Source organism: Chrysochloris asiatica, unplaced genomic scaffold, assembly GCF_000296735.1.
Source record: "Chrysochloris asiatica unplaced genomic scaffold, ChrAsi1.0 scaffold00042, whole genome shotgun sequence".
Taxonomy (NCBI): Eukaryota; Metazoa; Chordata; class Mammalia; order Afrosoricida; family Chrysochloridae; genus Chrysochloris; species Chrysochloris asiatica.
The window spans coordinates 4,255,845-4,274,215 of NW_006408560.1; the positions used below are offsets into that span (position 1 = coordinate 4,255,845).

The following is an 18,371-nucleotide window of genomic DNA, read 5'->3' on the forward strand; positions in this document are numbered from 1 at the left end:
ATAAGAACCTACCAGTGTTGGGGTGGGGGTGTGTCCTCTTACTCAGGCTCCCCCTCTAGTCACCAGAATGGAGTGCACTAATAGGCGGGTGGCCAATGAATATATACTAAAAAAAAGGAAAATCAGAACAAGCAAAACCAACAAAGTGTATTGTCCACCTTTGCTCTGAAGTTCTCACAGCATTATTCCTTGGTGGGTGTGTTTCCCGCTTGGTCTTGCCGTTTGGTCTCACCCAAGTTGTGGGCTCCGGACCACCGAACCTGGGAGATTCAAAAAGTATGTGTTTTCCCATGTCTGCTACAAGTTCCACCAGCTACAAGCTTTCAAACCCTCCAGATATTCCTAGATAACGTGATCCAGAGTCCCGGAGCTCCACCCTGGACCTGCCTCGCCCAGTACTCTGTGGTATTGTCGACAGCGAGAACTTCCCATTATCTTTTAATTCTAGTTTTCAGTGAACATTTTGAAGCCCCTTGTATGTTCCAGGAAGACTAAGAGTGGTGTTGGTTTTGTTCTCCAGGACTTAGAACAATATTAAGCTCTTTCCTTCTTCCCCCTCCCCTCCTGTCAAAAAAAAGACATGGAAGGAAAATAGGATAAAGAGGGAGAGAGGAAGGAAAACACTCTTACTTAGAAGAGAGCTTGGAGCGCCACCATTTGGTTGGTCATCTTGGCAGTTATATCTTGGCACTTCTTATTTTATGTTTTCAGCATATTCCTGATCTTGTACATTCTTTACTTTGTTTTAGTTGATACCTTTTGTCTTTCCTGATTTGTTTTCTTTGCATTAAATGAGCAACATTGCTTGTAAACCAGTTCTTATATAACAGTCTGAATTCCCTAGAGGGTGTGGGAACTTTGAGGTTAATTGTCCTCTGGAAATGTGATGTACAAAAAAACACATCTTTTTATGTGTTCTAGACTATTGCTTTATTCATTTACTTGGCTGGAAGATTAAATGATGAAGGACCGTTTCTGATTCTTTGTCCATTGTCTGTTTTGAGCAACTGGAAAGAAGAGATGGAAAGGTAAGGAATGCATGCAGTGGAGACTAGTGTTTATCAGTTAATGCACTACTGGGGGAAAAAAAGTTAGGTTTTAATTTTTTAAAATACTTTGTACCCTTGAGGGTTTTTTCCCCCTGAATGATGTATAAAATAAGATCAAGGAACGTATTGTCCTAAGCAATAAGATTATTTCTTCCACAAAGCTCTTGAACTGAAGCAATGTAAGTGGATTCACTGGGTGTTATTATTACTTTTTGATATTTGAAAGCATATTAATAATTTAGTAAATTTTGCTGAACTAAAGGAGAAGCCATCTTTTTCATACTGACATGACATAGAAAGTCATGGGAACATTAGTTTTCTTTTTAAGAGCAAGCGCAACACTCTTTTCATGTTCATCTAATATTCATACAAAGGAGTTCTGGTAGCACAGTGGTTACAAGTCGGGCTGCTAACCTCAAGGTCAGCAGTTCGAAACTACAAGCCGTTCCACGGGAGAAAGATGAGGCTTTCTGCTCCTGTAAAGATTTACAGCCTCGGAAACGCTGTACAGGGTCGCTATGAGTTGGAACCGAGTCCACAGCACATAACCACCACCACCACCACCACCAATATTCATACAAGGACTTACCCTGAGGTTGAACCAGGTAATGTTAATTACACTACTCACACCATTTAAAAGACACTGTGATACTCATGCGCCATGGTGGTCCAGTGGCTAAGTATTCAGCTGCTAACCTAAAGATTGGCTGTTCAAAACTGCCAGCAGCTCCATGGGAGACAGACATGGCAGTCAGCTTCCATAAAGATTACAGCCTTGCTGGGTCTGGGGTCTTAGGACCATAGTCTTGGGTCAGTTGACATAACAGAGTCCACAAAGGCATTGGTCCACATCCTACTTTGGTGAGTAGTGCCTTGGATCTTAAAAGCTCATGAGTGGCCATCTAAGGTACAATTATTAATCGGCCTATCCATGTGCAGAAGAGAGAAGAGTATTGAGAATTGAAGGTCCTTGGCATTAATTAGTCCAGGGGACTAATGAAACACATGAACATCAGCCTCCATGACTCTGAAATGAGAAGAACTAGATGGTGCCTGGCAACCACTTCTAACTGCTCCCAAAAGGATCACATTAGAGGGTCCCAGATAGAGTAGGAGAAAATGTAGACACAACTCAAAAGTATAAAAGAAGACTGGACTGACTGGTCAGAAAGAGACTGGAGGAACCTGAGACTAGGGCCTTCAGCCACCTGCCAGGTCTGGAACAGAACTCACCCTCAGGTCCCAATTGTCAACCAAGCAGTGGATAGGTATATAGTAAAGTGTGCTCACTATGGAATGGTCAACCATTCGAGATCAAAAGGACGACATTTACCTGGGGACAAGGTTCAAAAGGGTGAAGAAGGAGGGAGGAATGGAAATAGAAACCACAGGGAAAGAAGCGGGATAACTGTTGTTACATGGAAGGAAATGCAATCATTTGGATGAAACAAAGGGTGTGATTTGTTGGTTGTAAAACTGATGATATCTCTGCAAATCTTTACTCAGTTTATAATAAAAAGTTTTAGAGAAAAAAAAAAAAAGATGACAGCCTTGGAAACCCTACAGTACAGCTCTACTCTGCCCTATAGGATCACCGTGAGTAAAAATGGACTCGATGGCGGTGGTGGCTGTGTGCCGTGGAAACGGTTCTGACTCACAGCGACCCTGTACAGGGTTTCCGAGGCTGTAAATCTTTACGGGAGCAGAAAGCCTCATCTTTTTCCCGCGGAGTAGCTGGTAGTTTCAAACTGCTGATCTTGTGGTTTGCAGCCTGATTCGTAGCCACTATGCTACCAGAGTGCCAATGTATTTTTTTGTTGTTAAATGACTAATGGAGTTCATGGGTGACACAAATAGTTAAGCATGGCTACTAACCAAAAGGTTGGTGGTTCGAATTCACCTAGAGGCACCTTGGGAGAAATGCTTGGTGATCTACTTCTACAAGATCTTAGCCATATGAAAACCTTACGAAGTTCAACTCAAACACATGGGGTTGCTTTGAATCTGAATCAACTTGATGGAAATTGTTTACGATGACTAAGATGCTCCTGATCCCAAGCCATGGTCTTTTCAGTCATCTCATATGCATTCGAAAGCTGGACAATGAAAACAGAAGACCAGCTAAGAAGTGATGTATTTAAACTGTGTTTTTGGTGAAAAATATTGAATATACACTGTACTGCCAAAAGAACTAACTAATCAGTCTTAGAAAAAATGGAACCCAAATGCTCCTTGAAAGAGAGAATGGTGGAACTGTAGCTGACTTACTTTATTTGCCACACACCATTAGGAAAGACCTATTGCTAGAAAAGTACACCGTGATTGGTTCACTAGAGGATCAGTGACAACTAGGGGAATTCTCCATGAGATGGATTGACATGATAGTCCCAGCAATGAACTCAAGCACACCGATGATCATGAACATGACACAGGATCGGGCACAATTCTGTTTTGCTAAGTGTAAGATCACCATGAGTTGGGGCCAGTTCAACAGTAGTGAACTACAGTGAGCTTTAACTGTTTCATGCCTATTGAGTTCTTGTTACCAGATGCCCAGGACTCTTTTCTGGTTGAGGAATGTCTCAAGGTCTTCAACCCTGCACTCCTTCCATAAAATCTAATTTTCAGATATGTATAGCCTTTTCCCGTGTCCCTAACATTTGTGTTCATCTTTGTCTCGTTTTTGATTCAGTTTTGCTCCAGGTCTTTCCTGTGCAGTGTATACAGGTGACAAGGAAGGGAGAGCCCACCTACAGCAAGGCCTAAAACAAGAGTCATGTTTCCATGTGCTGCTAACTACCTATGAGGTATCCATTTGTCTCTCTATAGCAAGGTGTCTTCACCTGGAGTTTTAGAAGTTGTAGAACCCACTGTAATTACAGGCAGTCCCTGGTACCAAATGCCAGACTTATGGATAATGTGTACTTATCCTTTAATGCTATGTAAATTTGCTCTCACTTTGAAATTGAAACAATTGAACCAGCCCCTACTCATAATAAATTCTTCATCACAGTCATCTTCATTTGTTACCTTCTCTTACTGCACGTGCAGCTTTTAAATAATCGCAAGGGCTTCGAGCCTTCTACCAACTCACTGCCGTCAAGTCGCTTGTGACTCATAGCAACCCTGTATAGGGATTTACAGGAGCAGAAAGCCTCCTCTTTCTCTTGTAGAGTGGCTGGTGGGTTTGAACTGCTGACATTGTGATTAACAGTTCAGTACTTGTTCTACAGCATCACCAGGGCCCCTTTTATTATACTAACCCACTGCTATCTGATTGATTTCAACCATGGTGACCCTGTATAGGGTTTCTGAGGCTGTAAATTTTTATGAGAGCAGAAAGCCTCATCTTTCTTTCTCAGAGTGGCTGTTGAGTTTGAACTGTTGACCTTGCTTTAGCAGTTCATTGCTTGTTCTAGTGTTCCCAGGGCTCCTTTTCTTGTGCTGAAGTAAGAACCTTATGCACCTGTTCTGAATTAACTTATAAATTCAACTTAAACTTAAAGATACACTTAAGAACATTCATAAACCTGGGACTACCTGTATATGAAAGAAGCTCTGGTAGTGTAATGGTTACGAGTCAAGCTGTTAATCGCAAGGTCAGCAGTTCAAAACTACCAGCGGTTCTGTGGGAGAAAGATGAGGCGTTAGCTCCTGTAAACCTGTACAGCCTCGGAAACCCTGTGCAAGGTTGCTATGAGTCAGAACCGACTCCATGGCACACCACCACCACCACCTGTATATTTACTTTTCTTGGGTGTATGCCTTTTTCTGGTAAGAGAAGGTACTTTCATCAGATGCTCAGAGATGCTGTGACCAAAACAAATTAAGGATTGTGTTCCACACTAGTTAGATAATCTCTCCCTCTCTTTCTTGTTGGATTACTAAGGAAGACTTCTTAGGGAAGTGGCTCTGAGTTGCATCTTGGTCTAAGAATAGGAGTAATGAGACATACAGGCAGCAGGCAGGAGGTAGGGTTTTCTAGGTTGAGATATGGAGGACACTTAACGTAATTCCAGTCTCATTTTAAGTCCTTCAACTTCAAATGAAGGCTCTCTGGGACACCATAAGCATGATCTATGTATTCACACTTCCCTTATAAGATAGTGCTACTTAGGGACTATGCTCACATTTTTAATTTAGTTAATTGATAACATGTAGGTAAATCCTCTAATTTTGGAGGGTTAACAAGAATATTGGGAGATTGACAATAGCTTATTAATGCCAGTTATACTAATTCCAGTCTTTAAAATGTGTCTTCCTTAATTTTTTTCAGATTTGCTTGAAAGATGCATCATTTCTAAAATCGTGAGTAAATTGGACTACTTTATAAACAGTTTTGAGTGCATCCTGCAAGTCATATCTTTCTTTCACATTTAATCCTTCTTTTCTTTCCTGGCCTGTGTGTCTTCCATGAATCCTAGTCACAGATGCATGGTTGCTTTGCAACTGCCCTATGTTCTAACCTTCTACTCAATAGCTGTGTGTCCTTGGCGTTAGTTACTTTTTGTTGTTAAGTGCCATCAAGTCAGTTCCAAGTCATAGCAACCCTGTATAGGGTTTCTGAGGAGCAGCTGCTGAGTTTGAATCCCAGACCTTACTGCTCAAAACCGACCTTGCAGTCTAGTGCTTATCCTATAGTCGCACACCTTAACCTCTATGAACTGCACTTCTTCGTTTGGACAGTGGGGATAATTGTATTTGTTATGGTAGATTGCTCTTGTGAGGATTTTTGGGCATTGTGGTTTGGGTGGTCACTGTTAAATTCTTTAATACATATTTGTAGTTGGTTATCTTTCAGACCTCAAATTAGCTCATGAGGAGTCCTGGTAGGGCACCATAGGATAAGCACTCAATATAAATAAGGTTGGTTTGGACCACAAGGTTGGTAGTTCAAATTTACCAGCTACTCCTCAGAAACCCTCTACTGGGTCATTGTGAGTCCGAACCGACTCGATGGCGCTTTACAACAACATGCAGATAGTATCTTACGTCCATGCTAAGCCATTTGGGTTTACTTTTAAAAGGTAACAGTCAAGAGTTTTGTAGTAAGACATGAGGTTGTGATACATGATTGTGTTACACAAAGCTAAAAGCTTGGATTTTCTCTCACAGCTTCCCTTGGAGTGTTCTTGTTGTGGATGAAGCCCACAGGTTGAAAAACCTAAGCTCCCTGCTGCATAAGACACTATCAGAGGTAAACTCAAAGGAGAGTCTTGCTTTTTATATAACTCTCTTAGACAATATGTTTGTTTAGGTCAATAGAGAGACAGTTATAAATGGTTTAAAACTTTTTTCCAGTCAGATTTCTTCAAAACTAAATGAACAATTTTTGAATGACAGGAGTACTATTTGTTTAATATAGTCTCAGTTCTCCCCTTTTTTCCTTCTATACAGAAAATAAAATTTACTAAATTCTGGTAACCAACTGAATAGACTCTATCTGTAAATGATGTTAGCACGTTAGTTACATACTCAGCTGCTGGCTGAAAGAGTGGTGCCTTAGACCTTAGACCCACCTAGAGGTGCCTCGGAAGGCAGACCTGGCAGTCTGTCAGGTGACAGCTTGAGAACCATGGGACAGTTCTACTCTGTACACACAGGGCCACCATGAATCCAAAACAATTTGACAACAACTAGCAGCAACAGTTGGGTACATATGATGTATGTGCATATTTAGGATATTTTATATATTTTATTTAAAATAATATACATACATAGGATGTGGCTTTCCCATTTTGCCAAAGTTTAAGCGGTAGAAGTTCTTGTTAATATCAGTTCAGAGTTGTCCTTTGCTTGACCCATATCTGTTGTTAATTGTTTTTCCTGACCTTTCACTTCATTAATCCCTTATCCTTGATGTTCTTATCTATTGTTTCAAAAGGCAGTTTTCCATTTTGATCCAGAAACATCTAAAAGTCTTTATTTTGTTGAATCTGATGTACTGTGAAGTTTTACAAAAGGATATTTTTAAAAATAGTATTTCTTTAAATAAACCATCTTGCTTACAGTGTTGGGGTCTGATGCTATAACTTGTTGTTGTTAAGTGCTCTTGAGTTGGTCCCGACCCATAGGACCCTGTGTATGGTTTCCGAGGAGCGACTGGTGAGCTTGAACAGCAGACCTTGCGGTTCACACTATCTTTGCAGTCTAGCACATTAATCCACAGCGCCACACAGGACTTCACTGGATATTTGCAGTGTGTCTCTGATGCTTCGGTATTCGCTCCCACATAGCTTGAACCCCCATGTAGATTGAATAATGACAGCAATATTGTAGACCTATGTAGTACCTCAGATTTCACAAAGTGATTTGGCTTGCATCGTTTCTGTATTCCTGATAATAGAATCTTCTTCACAGAATTACTGTCCTCTTCTTATATTGAAACTGTGAAGATGTATGATTTCCTACATTAGGCATCTAGTATGCAACATAACTTCCTGCCACCCTTGGTCATCCCGTCACACCATATACATACATAGGATGTGGCTTTCCCATTTCCTCTGTAATGGGTCAGAGTTGTGATAGGTATCTGAGTTGTGCTTTTTTCCAATGCTATGGATTTTTCACTTTATTTATTTGTTTATTTATTTGAGTTCTCAGTAGTGTTCAATCTCCTGTTGACTGGAACTCCCATCCAGAACAGCCTCCAAGAGCTCTACTCCCTCCTCAGCTTCGTGGAGCCTGATATTTTTCCTCAGGAGCAGGTGGATGACTTTGTTCAGCGTTACCAGGATATTGAGAAAGAATCTGAGTCAGGCAAGTTTCTTTCCTACAAAACACCCAAGAGGCCTGGGCCTAGAAGTTTCCCGAGTGGTGTAATGGTTGTAGGTCGAAAAAGATGACGAGTTGATAAAGAGGAACATAAATAAAAAGAGACGTTAGATCCCTTGTGTTCCCAGCTGCCTGCTATTCATGGCTCTCTTCACTGTTATATGTCTCCACATAACGTGAAGAAGATTTTTAGAAGCAATAGAAAGTTCCTGTTGATTTGTACTTTTTTTCCCCCACTCATCTTGTGATTTTCACAAGGCCGTTGTTAACTTCCCATTCTACTTCCTGAGGTAGAAAGGGACGTGGATGCTGTAGTGCTAGGCTGCTGTGGAGCCTTCTGGAGCACTTGTTTCGTTGAACACTGCACCGAAACCAAATGGCTGGGCTGTGTGGGATGTGGTAGTGAAGGAGGGAAGCCTTCCTCATTAATACAGTTGGCAGTTGTCTTTCCCTCACACCTTTGCCCCTTGTCTCAGAATTACCTGCTCATCCTTGTGATATCCCAGGATGATTATTTAAAAGCCTCTTTAGGAGGGTTCAATATGGAGCATCTGCTGTAATCATTTTAAGGGAATCTTTGCCAAGTAGCACTGTGAACTGTTTTGAAATTTACAGAATCTTAATTCAGTACATAGCAGAACTTTCAGAGGGGTAAGGAGGTTGGGGACATGTAGATTTTTCAAAGAAGTCTTCCATGTTACTTTGCAACTCCTCATTTGGAGAATCACTGATTTATATGTTCGAGTACATTTCTTAATTCAATTTGTACAATGAGAGCCTCGGTGGTAGGCAGGCCAACTATTGTCTATAGTTGGAGATGTTTCTTACAGCAAAAAATCTCCACAGGTTGAAGATTACCTGGAGAGTACTGGATTCTCCAATGTAGTTGGGATTATCAGATAAGATATAGGAATCTTAGTCAAATATTGCATGGGACATACTTGAACACTAATATATATATGTGTGTGTGTGTGTGTGTATGTAATATATATGTGTATTTATTTGAGAATTAATCCTTTCATGACCTGTGGTGCATACAGTGAACCCTTACATTTTCCACAACTGAGGTTTAGTGGGAAGCTCATTTCCCAGTTGTAGTGCATACTGCCATCTGGTGGGGACCTATATAAATACATCCCACCAATCCTTCAGGACATATGTGTCCCATGAATTCTTTCAAAATCCATATTACTTCAAAAAAAACCTTTTTTCAGTTCATTCAAAATGTTTTGGATTATTGAAAATATGGATTCAACAAAAAATTCAAAGTAGAAAACAATTCAGTCTTGAAAGGTTTAATTCTTGGGTTGCTAACTGCAGTTTGAATACACCAACTGCTCCTTGGGAGAAAGATTAGACTTTGTGCATCTATAAAGATTTACTGCGTGTACAGAGTTGCTGGGAGTCAGAACTGACTCAATGGTATATAATATCAGCAGTATCGTTGCTGTTGTTAAGAACTGCTGATTTGGTCTTGACTCATAGTGACCCTGGATAGGGTTTCCTAGGAGCAGTTGGTGGGCTTGAACCACGGAACTTGCTATTCAAACCGACCCTATGGCCGAGTGCTTATCCTACAATGTCACACCAGGACCCCAAGAGCAATATGTGCACTGTAATTCCAGATTGGATTAGTCTTTGAAGTTTAAGACACTGAGGGAAGAAATGGGATTTAGAGTCAAAATAACCAAGTTTGAGTGATAGCAACATTTGGTTAGCTATTTGATGTTGGATAAGTTGTTTAATTTCTCTGAACTTTGGTTAACTCAGCTGTAGAAATGAGGAGAATGTTATTAACCTGGTATGTTTCTCTGAGCTCTTTGCTAATAGATGAGTTTGTATGCAAAATACACTAGAAACAGAAAAGCTCCATGCAAATAGAATTACTAGTAAGATTCAAACTCTTTGAGTGGTCTTAGTTCTTGGGTTAAGAGCCACTAATGATTTCAGAAGGAGGTAGGAGAAAGGACTCTAGGAAAGAAGAAGTACTGTGAAAAATCTTTGTGATGGTTTAGGATTCCAAAGTGATAGGACCGTGAGAAACAGATTGCTGTGTGTTTTCTAGGAGTTCAATGCCTTAGTCCTATTTTTGTCCCACACTTTGGTGTGTTTTTTTTCCCTCCACACAGCAAGTGAACTTCACAAACTCTTGCAACCATTTCTGCTGAGGAGAGTGAAATCTGAAGTAGCTACGGAGCTTCCCAAGAAGACAGAAGTAGTAATTTACCATGGCATGTCAGCATTGCAGAAAAAATACTACAAGGCCATTTTGATGAAAGACCTAGGTAATCAGAGGGTATTGTCCATATTGAAACTCCACAAAGTTGTTTCATACTGAGGATTGTTTTATAAGTACACTTGCATTTGTGTAGCAAGTGCACAGAATGCAATTTGTATTCTGAATGAATCAAGTCAGCTGTAGTGGAAGTGGCGGAGTATCTGTAATGCAGTTGTTGGAGTTAAGGAATTTCTTTTGTTTTTCCTATCAAGTTTTTCTTACTGCAGAGAAAGATGAGGCTTTCTGCTCCCATAAATAGTTACAGCCTCGGAAACCCTGTACAGGGTCGCTATGAGTCGGAACCGACTCCACGGCACATAACATCAACAAACAACAACAATAGTTCAGCACTCATTCCTAGGTGCCCTGACCCTCAGATGCTTGATAGATGGACAGCTGTTTAGTTGGGTCAGTTAACTGAAGGGGGGCGATGAGCAGAAGTGGGGCCAGGAAGAGGGATGGCAGTGGGATAGTCTCACAGTTTTCAATTTGCAATTTCTGTTAAACTCTTAAAGAAGAACGTTTAGATTTATGCTAAAGACTAACGAAGTACCCATGTCATACTCCTAAATTCAATTTATACTTTAGACTTCCATCTTAAAACAAGCAGAGGCTTAAGAAAAGTCCTTGTGGGTATGTGGATAATTCCCTAAGCATTCTATAACCGTTGGAATGTTGATACAAGTTTGAACTATACATGAATTGAAACAAGTAGTGGTACAAACAGCTTGCTTTTAACTTCTAACCCCAAAAGGTTAGCAGTTTGAATCCTTCCAGCAGTGACTTGGAAGAAATGCTTGGTGATTTGCATTTGTAAAGCATGCACCTAAGAAAATCCTCTGGGCCTCAGTTCTACTCTGTATCACAGAGGGTAGGGTCACCATGAGTTGGGATAGACTCAAAGGACAAAGTGTTTTGATTTCAGATTATTTGCAGTAACTTCGGTATTTTGTTGTTCTTCTGTTTTTCCATCTCTCTCTTGAAAAATTTCAGATGCATTTGAAAATGAAATGGCAAAGAAAGTTAAACTTCAGAATGTCTTATCCCAGCTTCGAAAGTGTGTGGATCACCCATATTTGTTTGATGGTGAGACCCTTTTCCCTGCATTGTTTTCGTTACCATTCCTGTGGCCGACATCATACTAGAATTCCTCAAAAGAATTGTCCATATTTTTTTGTGTCTACTTTATTTCCTCCGGTCAGTTTTTTATATTGATATTGTCTAATCTGTTGTTCCGATGACATATTTTTTTTCAGTTGTTCCCTCAGTAATGTCCTTTGGCTGTGGGTTGTTTTTTTCTTTATTAAATCCAAGATCCAATGAGATCTTGCATTTCATTTCGTCTCCTGTGGTTCCAAATCGGGCTGTGTCGGCAGTTCAAAACGACCAGCTGTTCCGCGGGAGAAAGATGAGGCTTTCTGCTCCCGTAAAGATTTGTAGCCTCGGAAACCCTGTGCAGGGTTGCTATGAGTCGGAACCAACTCCACAGTGCTTAACAACAACAACAATCTAGAAAAGCTCTTCAGATCTTATCCGCTCACGCTTTTTTATTTTTTAAACATTGGACGGCAATGTCAGTTTGAACCACAAGGTCAGTTCAAACTCATCAGCCACTCCTTGGAAACCCTATACCGGGTCACTATGAGTTGGAACCAACTCAACGGCACTTAACAACAGTGGTTTTGAAATATCAAAGTTGTTTTGTGAGTTGCCTCATAATCTAGATGTAGCTGATCCTTTCTTCGTGGTTTGGTTTCCCAATGTCTTGAGCCCATTCCAGTCAGCCTTACATCAGCGCTCTTGCAAGCTAACCAGTGAGTGACCTCCACGTTGCCCATCCACTGATTATTCCTCAGCTCACATTTTCATTAACCTCAGAAACCTTTGACACAGTTGACCATTCCTTTCTTGAGACACTTTATTCATGTTGGCTTCTGGGACAACACTTTCTCTTGCTACTCTACTGTCTGCTCCTCTCAGTTTCCTTTTATTTTGTGGGCTTTTGTTTTCTTCTAAGCAAGACTTTAGCTGCATCCTACCCATTTTGTATTTTTATTGGGCTTTTGATTCCCTCTGATTGGTGGCACTTGGTGACTCTTGAGGTTCATGCATGGGTAGGATCAGGGATATCTAGAATGGTTCAGTGTGGAAGATCTGCTGCAGTCATTTTTCTGGTTTTGTTTTGTTTTTATGTTTTATTGTGAATTATGTGATACTTTACATGAGAGATGCTGCAGTCATTTTCAAGGGAATTTTTGCCAAGTAGTACTATGAACTGTTTTAAAATTTTACACAATCTTTTTCTGAGCTGTACCTAATTAAGGGAAAAGGAGGTTGGGAACATGTAGATTTTGAAAGAAAAATTCCAGTTTTCTCTACCTGCCACTCCCCACGTGGAGAATCATTGATTTATACATTTGAGACTCTTCCTTGGTTGGCTTTCTAGAATGAGTCCCAAGATTTAGATTGTGGGTTCCTATGACCTTTGGCATCTCCCTGTGCCTTAGTATCCTGAAGTGGGGGCCTGGTTCTTAGGCATGTTGGGCATGCCCAGGGCTCTGAATGGTGTTAAGCATCACAGTGCCTCTAAGAGATGAGATTTGGGCCCATTCTCAGTTAGAAAAAGCTGGACTCCTGCTGTGGCCTGCCCATCCCCTTTTCTACACAAGGACTCTCTCTGCCTTGAGGAGGGGCACAGTATTATCCTGCTTTCTAGGTGTGGAGCCAGAGCCTTTTGAAATTGGAGATCACTTGATTGAGGCCAGTGGAAAACTCTACCTGCTGGATAAGCTGCTGGCGTTCCTGTATTCCAGGTAGGTGGTAGGTTTACATTTCCTGTTCTGAGATGGTGAGTGTTAAGATCTTAATAATGAGGGACTCACTGATCTCTTAAGTTTCAGTTTCCTTTTTCCTGAGCCCTGATTCAGGTTTACCTCCTCTGTGACTTCACCCCAGCCCCTCCACAGTCATCCTTTCCTTTACTGAATTCTTCCAGCGCTTATGATCTGAATTCAGCACTTGATCTGCCTCCAGGTTAATTGGTATTTATAATCTTATTGCTCCAGCTATATTGCTTGCCTCCACAGCAAGGGCAGAGACACATTGAGCATTTAAAAAATAATAGTCTGCTGGTACTGTAAGATTGACACATAACAAGGATGTGGTAAATGTTTATTTTTATTAACCTGTAGGGTTTAGTTGGAAGTCCTGGTAGTGGTGCTGTAGGATAAGCACTTGACCTCAAGGTCGGTTTGAGTCGCAAGGTTGGTGGTTCAAATGCACCACCTGCTCCTTGGAAACCCTATACAAGGTCGCTATGAGTTGGATTTGACTGGTTGGCACTTAACAACAACAACAATGGGGTTTAGTTTGGACTCAGGATGACGTTATTTAGAGATGTGACTTAACATTCTGGGGGTTCAGTTTGTGTTCAGCAGCCAGGTGTCCAGCCTGCATCTGATGTTCCTGGTCCCCAGAGTGACAGAGGTATCTAGAAAAGCCTAAATTCCCAAGATTTCAAATTTGATCCCTGGTAACATTTGCTTTGGGGACAACCAGAACTAACCTTAGAACCTACTCACCTTCAGAACGTGCAAATTAAACAATTGCATGGCTTACTATATTTTATTGACTCTAATCAATATCTGCTGTAAATGTGTCAGAGTTGGAGAAGGATCCAAAAATATCTTCTCTCCAAACTTTCCATTCCACACATGATGAAGCAAACCCAGAGAGGTTGTGTGGCTTGTTCAGAGTCATAGAGCAGATAACAGACAGGTGATCTCAACTGTAAGTTCAGTGGGTTTTCTACCCCATTTGGAACTTGATGCTCAAGAAATTCTGTACTAAACTAGTATTCCTAATGATAAGGCTCTTCTGATGGCTCATAATATGGGGCTCTGTAGACTTGACTTAGGAGCCCCTGATGGGTTCGGTGTTGGACTATTAACAGAGAAAAAGGTCAGTGGTTCAAACCCGCCAGCAGCTCTGCAAGAAAAAGATGAGGAAATCGGCTTTGATAAATCCTCAGAAACCCCGTAAGGTAGTCCCACTCTGTTCTGTGGAGTTGCTATGAGTCTGAACTGACTCGATGGCACTGAGTTTTGGTTTAGGCTTGACTTTGTCCGTGACTAAATCTATCATTTTGTCTCCTCTGTCTGCATTGGTTCTCTCATATGTCAAATGGGATGTGAGATGTCACCTGCCCTTTGCTTCTCTAGAGGGACTTTTCTCAGAGTCTCAACCAGTCATTGTGTCTTGAGATGAGAGGGCAGTGAGTTTATACCTTCAAGTAGGAAATGACTCTAGATGACATAACACAGACTTTTCAGGGTCTTCTGTTTTATTTATTTATTATTATTTTTAATGCATTCAGTTTTTCCATTTACTGTTGACATTTCTGAGTTTATTTCATTGCTAAAATAAAAATCTCTGTTTTGCTTCACTGAATAAATTGACAGTCCCAAAGAGGCTTTTTGGTTCTCCTAAGACTTCTTTATCATGTGGCACTGTGGGTTAATGCACCAGGCTGCAAAGCCGTTTGAACAGCAAGGTCGGCGGTTCAAGCTTACCAGCTGCTCCTCAGAAACCCTATACAGGGGCACTATGGGTTGAAATCGACTCGACGGCACTTCACAACAAACAACAAAGACTTCTTTATATCCCTTGGCACACTGACACATGGTCTGGGGATTATCTCCTCTATGGTTTGAGAACTACTACTCTGAAGGATTGTCACAACAAGTACTGGTGGTGATGGTGGTGTGCTGTCGAGAAGGTTCCAACTCATACCAACCCTGTGTAGGATTTCTGAGGTAGTAGGATAAGCCTTGGACCGCAAGGTTGGTTTGTACCAGAAGGTCAGCAGTTCAAACTCACCGGCCGTTCCTTGGAAACCCTATATGGGGTCACTGTGAGTTGGAACTGACTTCACAGCACTTAACAACAACAAAAATGTTTACAGGATCAGAAAGTCTCATCTTTCTCCTGCAGAGCAGCTGGTAGATTCAAACTGCTGACCTTGCTGTTAGCTGCCCAACACGGAACCACTACGCTACCAGAGCTCTTTCCAAGTGCTGGCATATCTTTGTGGAAAAGCATCGAGCGTTTCTGAGGAAGTCTCTGTAAATGATGATGGCATTCATATTTCTGCTTTAGTATTGCATTTATTTGTAATTTCCCATGGTAGCTTTTGCCTGAGGAAAAACCTCCTTAAATACTACTAGAATTGGCAGTCTCTCTTTTTCTTTTTCTTGCCAGGGGCCATAGAGTTTTACTTTTCTCCCAAATGACCCAGATGTTGGATATCCTCCAGGACTACATGGATTACAGAGGTGACAACCTTTAGCCACTACTTTATCCAAACCTTTTTCAGACTCTGCAGTTCTGAGAAGTTCACAACCAGTAATCTGGGATGTGTGTGTCTTAGTTACCTGTTGCTGCTATAACAGAAATACCACAAGTGGATGGCTTTAGCAAACAGATATTGATTATTTCACAGTCTAGAAGGCTAGAAGTCCAAATTTAGGACACCAGCTCAAAGGGAAGGCTTTCTCTCTCTATTGGTTCTGGGGGGAAGCTCCTTGTGTTCAGTCTTCCCCAGGGTGTTAGAGGCTCTCAGCCCAGGAACCCCAGGCCCAAAGTTCCCAGCTCTCCTGTCTCCACAGCAGTAGATCCTGCACTCTCTGTTGCTTCTTCTTTTCTCTCTTATGAGATAAAAGGAGTCAGCCCAGGGAAACTCCCCCTTCATCAGATTAGGACTGAGAGAGAATTAAGGGAGTTTTAAGCCATTTTAGGCCCTTTACATTGGATCAAGGATGTGACCCGAGTAAGGGTGTTGCATCCCAGCCTAATTCTCTTGCAGCTGATTGGCTGTTCGCATCAGATCACATCATGGGGGATGATTACAGCATTACATAACTGCCAGCGAGAATCATGGCCCAGCCAAATTATCACAGTTCAATCTATGACAGAATGTAACAGAGGGCAGTATTATTCATAACCAAAAGATGGTCAAAAGTAAGGAGAGAGAAATGTCTTAGGCAAGAATCAGCAGCTGGATGGAGACATATGGGCATAAATAAACACATGTGTTCCCATTGGCAATGTGATTTAAAATTATGGGTACTGGACTAATGTTGCAGAAGATCCTGGCGTGTTTTTGAAATACATGATAAACATTTGAGTTTCAGTGACCAGAGATTTCAGTGCCTTGCAACATTCAACTCAACATTTGGGTTCTTATTCAGAATCAGTAGAAAATATAAATATTGAAATGATAGAGATCCATATACCAATGCAAGGAAAGGTAAGGATGATTTTTTTTTTATATAGGCACTAGGGAGTGCAACAATTAATTAGTGCCATCCATACCTTCCGGAGTCCTGGTGTGGCACTGTGGGTTAATGCGCCAGACTGCAAAACTGTTTGAACTGTAAGGTCGGTGGTTCAAGCTCACCAGTCATTCCTCAAACCCTATACAGGGTTGCTATGGGTCAGAACCGACTCAGTGGCACTTAACAACAACAACAACCATTCCTCCCACAACCCTCTCTACTCAACTGAGTTTGATAATTCGTTGCTGTGGCCACACAGAACTCAGACACCATACCCAACAGTTCTAGGGTTCATTAGGGAAGTTAACTGGTTGCAATTCGGGGTCAGAAATGCTGTTTTTTTCAGGGCACAGTTGTGCCAGTCAACTGCTGATAAATACCCTTAGTTACACATTAAGCCTCAGCCTGAAGACACTCAGATCTAGCTCTGTGGGTCAGCAAACCTAGCTCCCCTATTAAGTGGTACCCCACTCTACAAGCAGGCATCCTGCCCAGAGTCCCTCTGCTTTACTTGCTGAAGTCCACTGCTCTGATCATGCTCTGGTTCTTGGTTCTGCTGTAACTCTGTCACTCCTCCAATGTTACAGATGTCCTTCCCTGGGTCCAGGTTTAAAGTGCAGGGATCTCGGGGTCCAAAGGACATGGTCTACTCCTGGATCTATTCTCTTTGGTGGTAGTGAGACCCCCCCTACTCCTGCTTCTGTATGACTCATTTTAAACCCATTTTAGAGTTCCAGCTTTTCACAATTGCAGTGAACTCTGCTAACATCCGCAGCTGAATCATGTCATGCTGTCAGTATCTTTGCCCACCTTCTCTTACCCAGACGCACTAGGGCAGGAATGTTTGGTGGCAGTTTCAGATTATGACTAGAAGAGACATTAGACAATTCATTACACCACAAGGAGTGTAAGTTATCTGTGGACTCTGTTTAATATATAATAAAATTTATGTGGGATGACCCAAAAAGGCTGTAAATTGGTTGATCTTGAACCCAGTGGTGAAGTCCTTTTGACTCTGGATCTTACTACTTAAAAAATGAGTCCAGATTGATTCTCACAGATCTAGGTGATGCCTTCCCTGCTACCCTGCCCCTCAAGTATTACATTATACCAGATCCAATGGGCACTTGTATGATTTGTCCATAGGCACTTTCAGGAATTCCATACTCATCCTGACCTGGATCCACAGTACAGGTGGAGAACCTGAAAGCTCCAGTGAAAGGCAGATGCTAGACTATCAGACAGGCAACATCCCATGTTCCCAAGTGCTTAACTACTGCTTGTATGAATTGTTCTCAGCAAAGGTAGAAACTAGCACATAGTGTGAACTCTCAGTGTTGCTTGGAATAGTCAAAACTGAATATTAACTGCATGTATTTTAAAAACTTAGAAACATTTATTGTGGTGAGTCTACTTTATTGTAAAGCAATCCTTCATCCCCCAAATTTAGATATTTCCCCATGGGATTTGCTTAACATATGATCATGCTTGTGTATGGAAAGGGACATTGAATTTTTGGTTTGGGGCTGGTTTACTTTTTATTTCCTAAAGAGTACATGAGACAGATGAGGATTTCTCTTGTTTTCTCCCTCTGTGTAAAGGCTACAGCTATGAGCGTGTGGACGGTTCCGTGAGAGGAGAAGAGAGACACCTGGCTATTAAGAACTTTGGACAGCAGCCTATTTTTCTTTTCCTCCTGAGTACCAGGGCAGGTAGGCCACATAGGTATTAAGTAAAACAGATGATTCAGTACTTGTAAAGCCCATTCACTAGCCCCTTTATCCTTAATCATTTGAAAGGGAAGTTATTACTGAAGAGTGTAAGAAAAAGGGAACTAAGATAGTTGATGTAAGTTTATTAATGTCAGCTATACAACCAGAGCTATTCTATCATCAAAAAGGAAGGCAGAAACTCGGGGATATTGGAAAGTAATTC

General features: G+C 41.3%; 1 protein-coding gene across 3 annotated transcripts in view; it reads left to right on the forward strand.

Annotated features, from left to right (window-relative positions):
* The window catches only part of CHD1L (chromodomain helicase DNA binding protein 1-like), an 89,148-nt gene that overhangs the window by 25,157 nt on the left and 45,620 nt on the right, over nucleotides 1-18,371 (forward strand). The window contains exons 3-12 of one of the 3 annotated variants that reach the window (XM_006861318.1): nucleotides 922-1,028; nucleotides 3,742-3,856; nucleotides 5,326-5,357; nucleotides 6,165-6,247; nucleotides 7,638-7,808; nucleotides 9,953-10,108; nucleotides 11,095-11,187; nucleotides 12,818-12,914; nucleotides 15,361-15,434; nucleotides 18,038-18,148. In XM_006861318.1, the coding sequence (XP_006861380.1) occupies nucleotides 922-1,028; nucleotides 3,742-3,856; nucleotides 5,326-5,357; nucleotides 6,165-6,247; nucleotides 7,638-7,808; nucleotides 9,953-10,108; nucleotides 11,095-11,187; nucleotides 12,818-12,914; nucleotides 15,361-15,434; nucleotides 18,038-18,148 (1,039 nt within the window). The remainder of the gene's footprint in view (nucleotides 1-921; nucleotides 1,029-3,741; nucleotides 3,857-5,325; nucleotides 5,358-6,164; nucleotides 6,248-7,637; nucleotides 7,809-9,952; nucleotides 10,109-11,094; nucleotides 11,188-12,817; nucleotides 12,915-15,360; nucleotides 15,435-18,037; nucleotides 18,149-18,371) is intronic. The other 2 variants (XM_006861317.1, XM_006861319.1) reach the window with 2 other exon arrangements.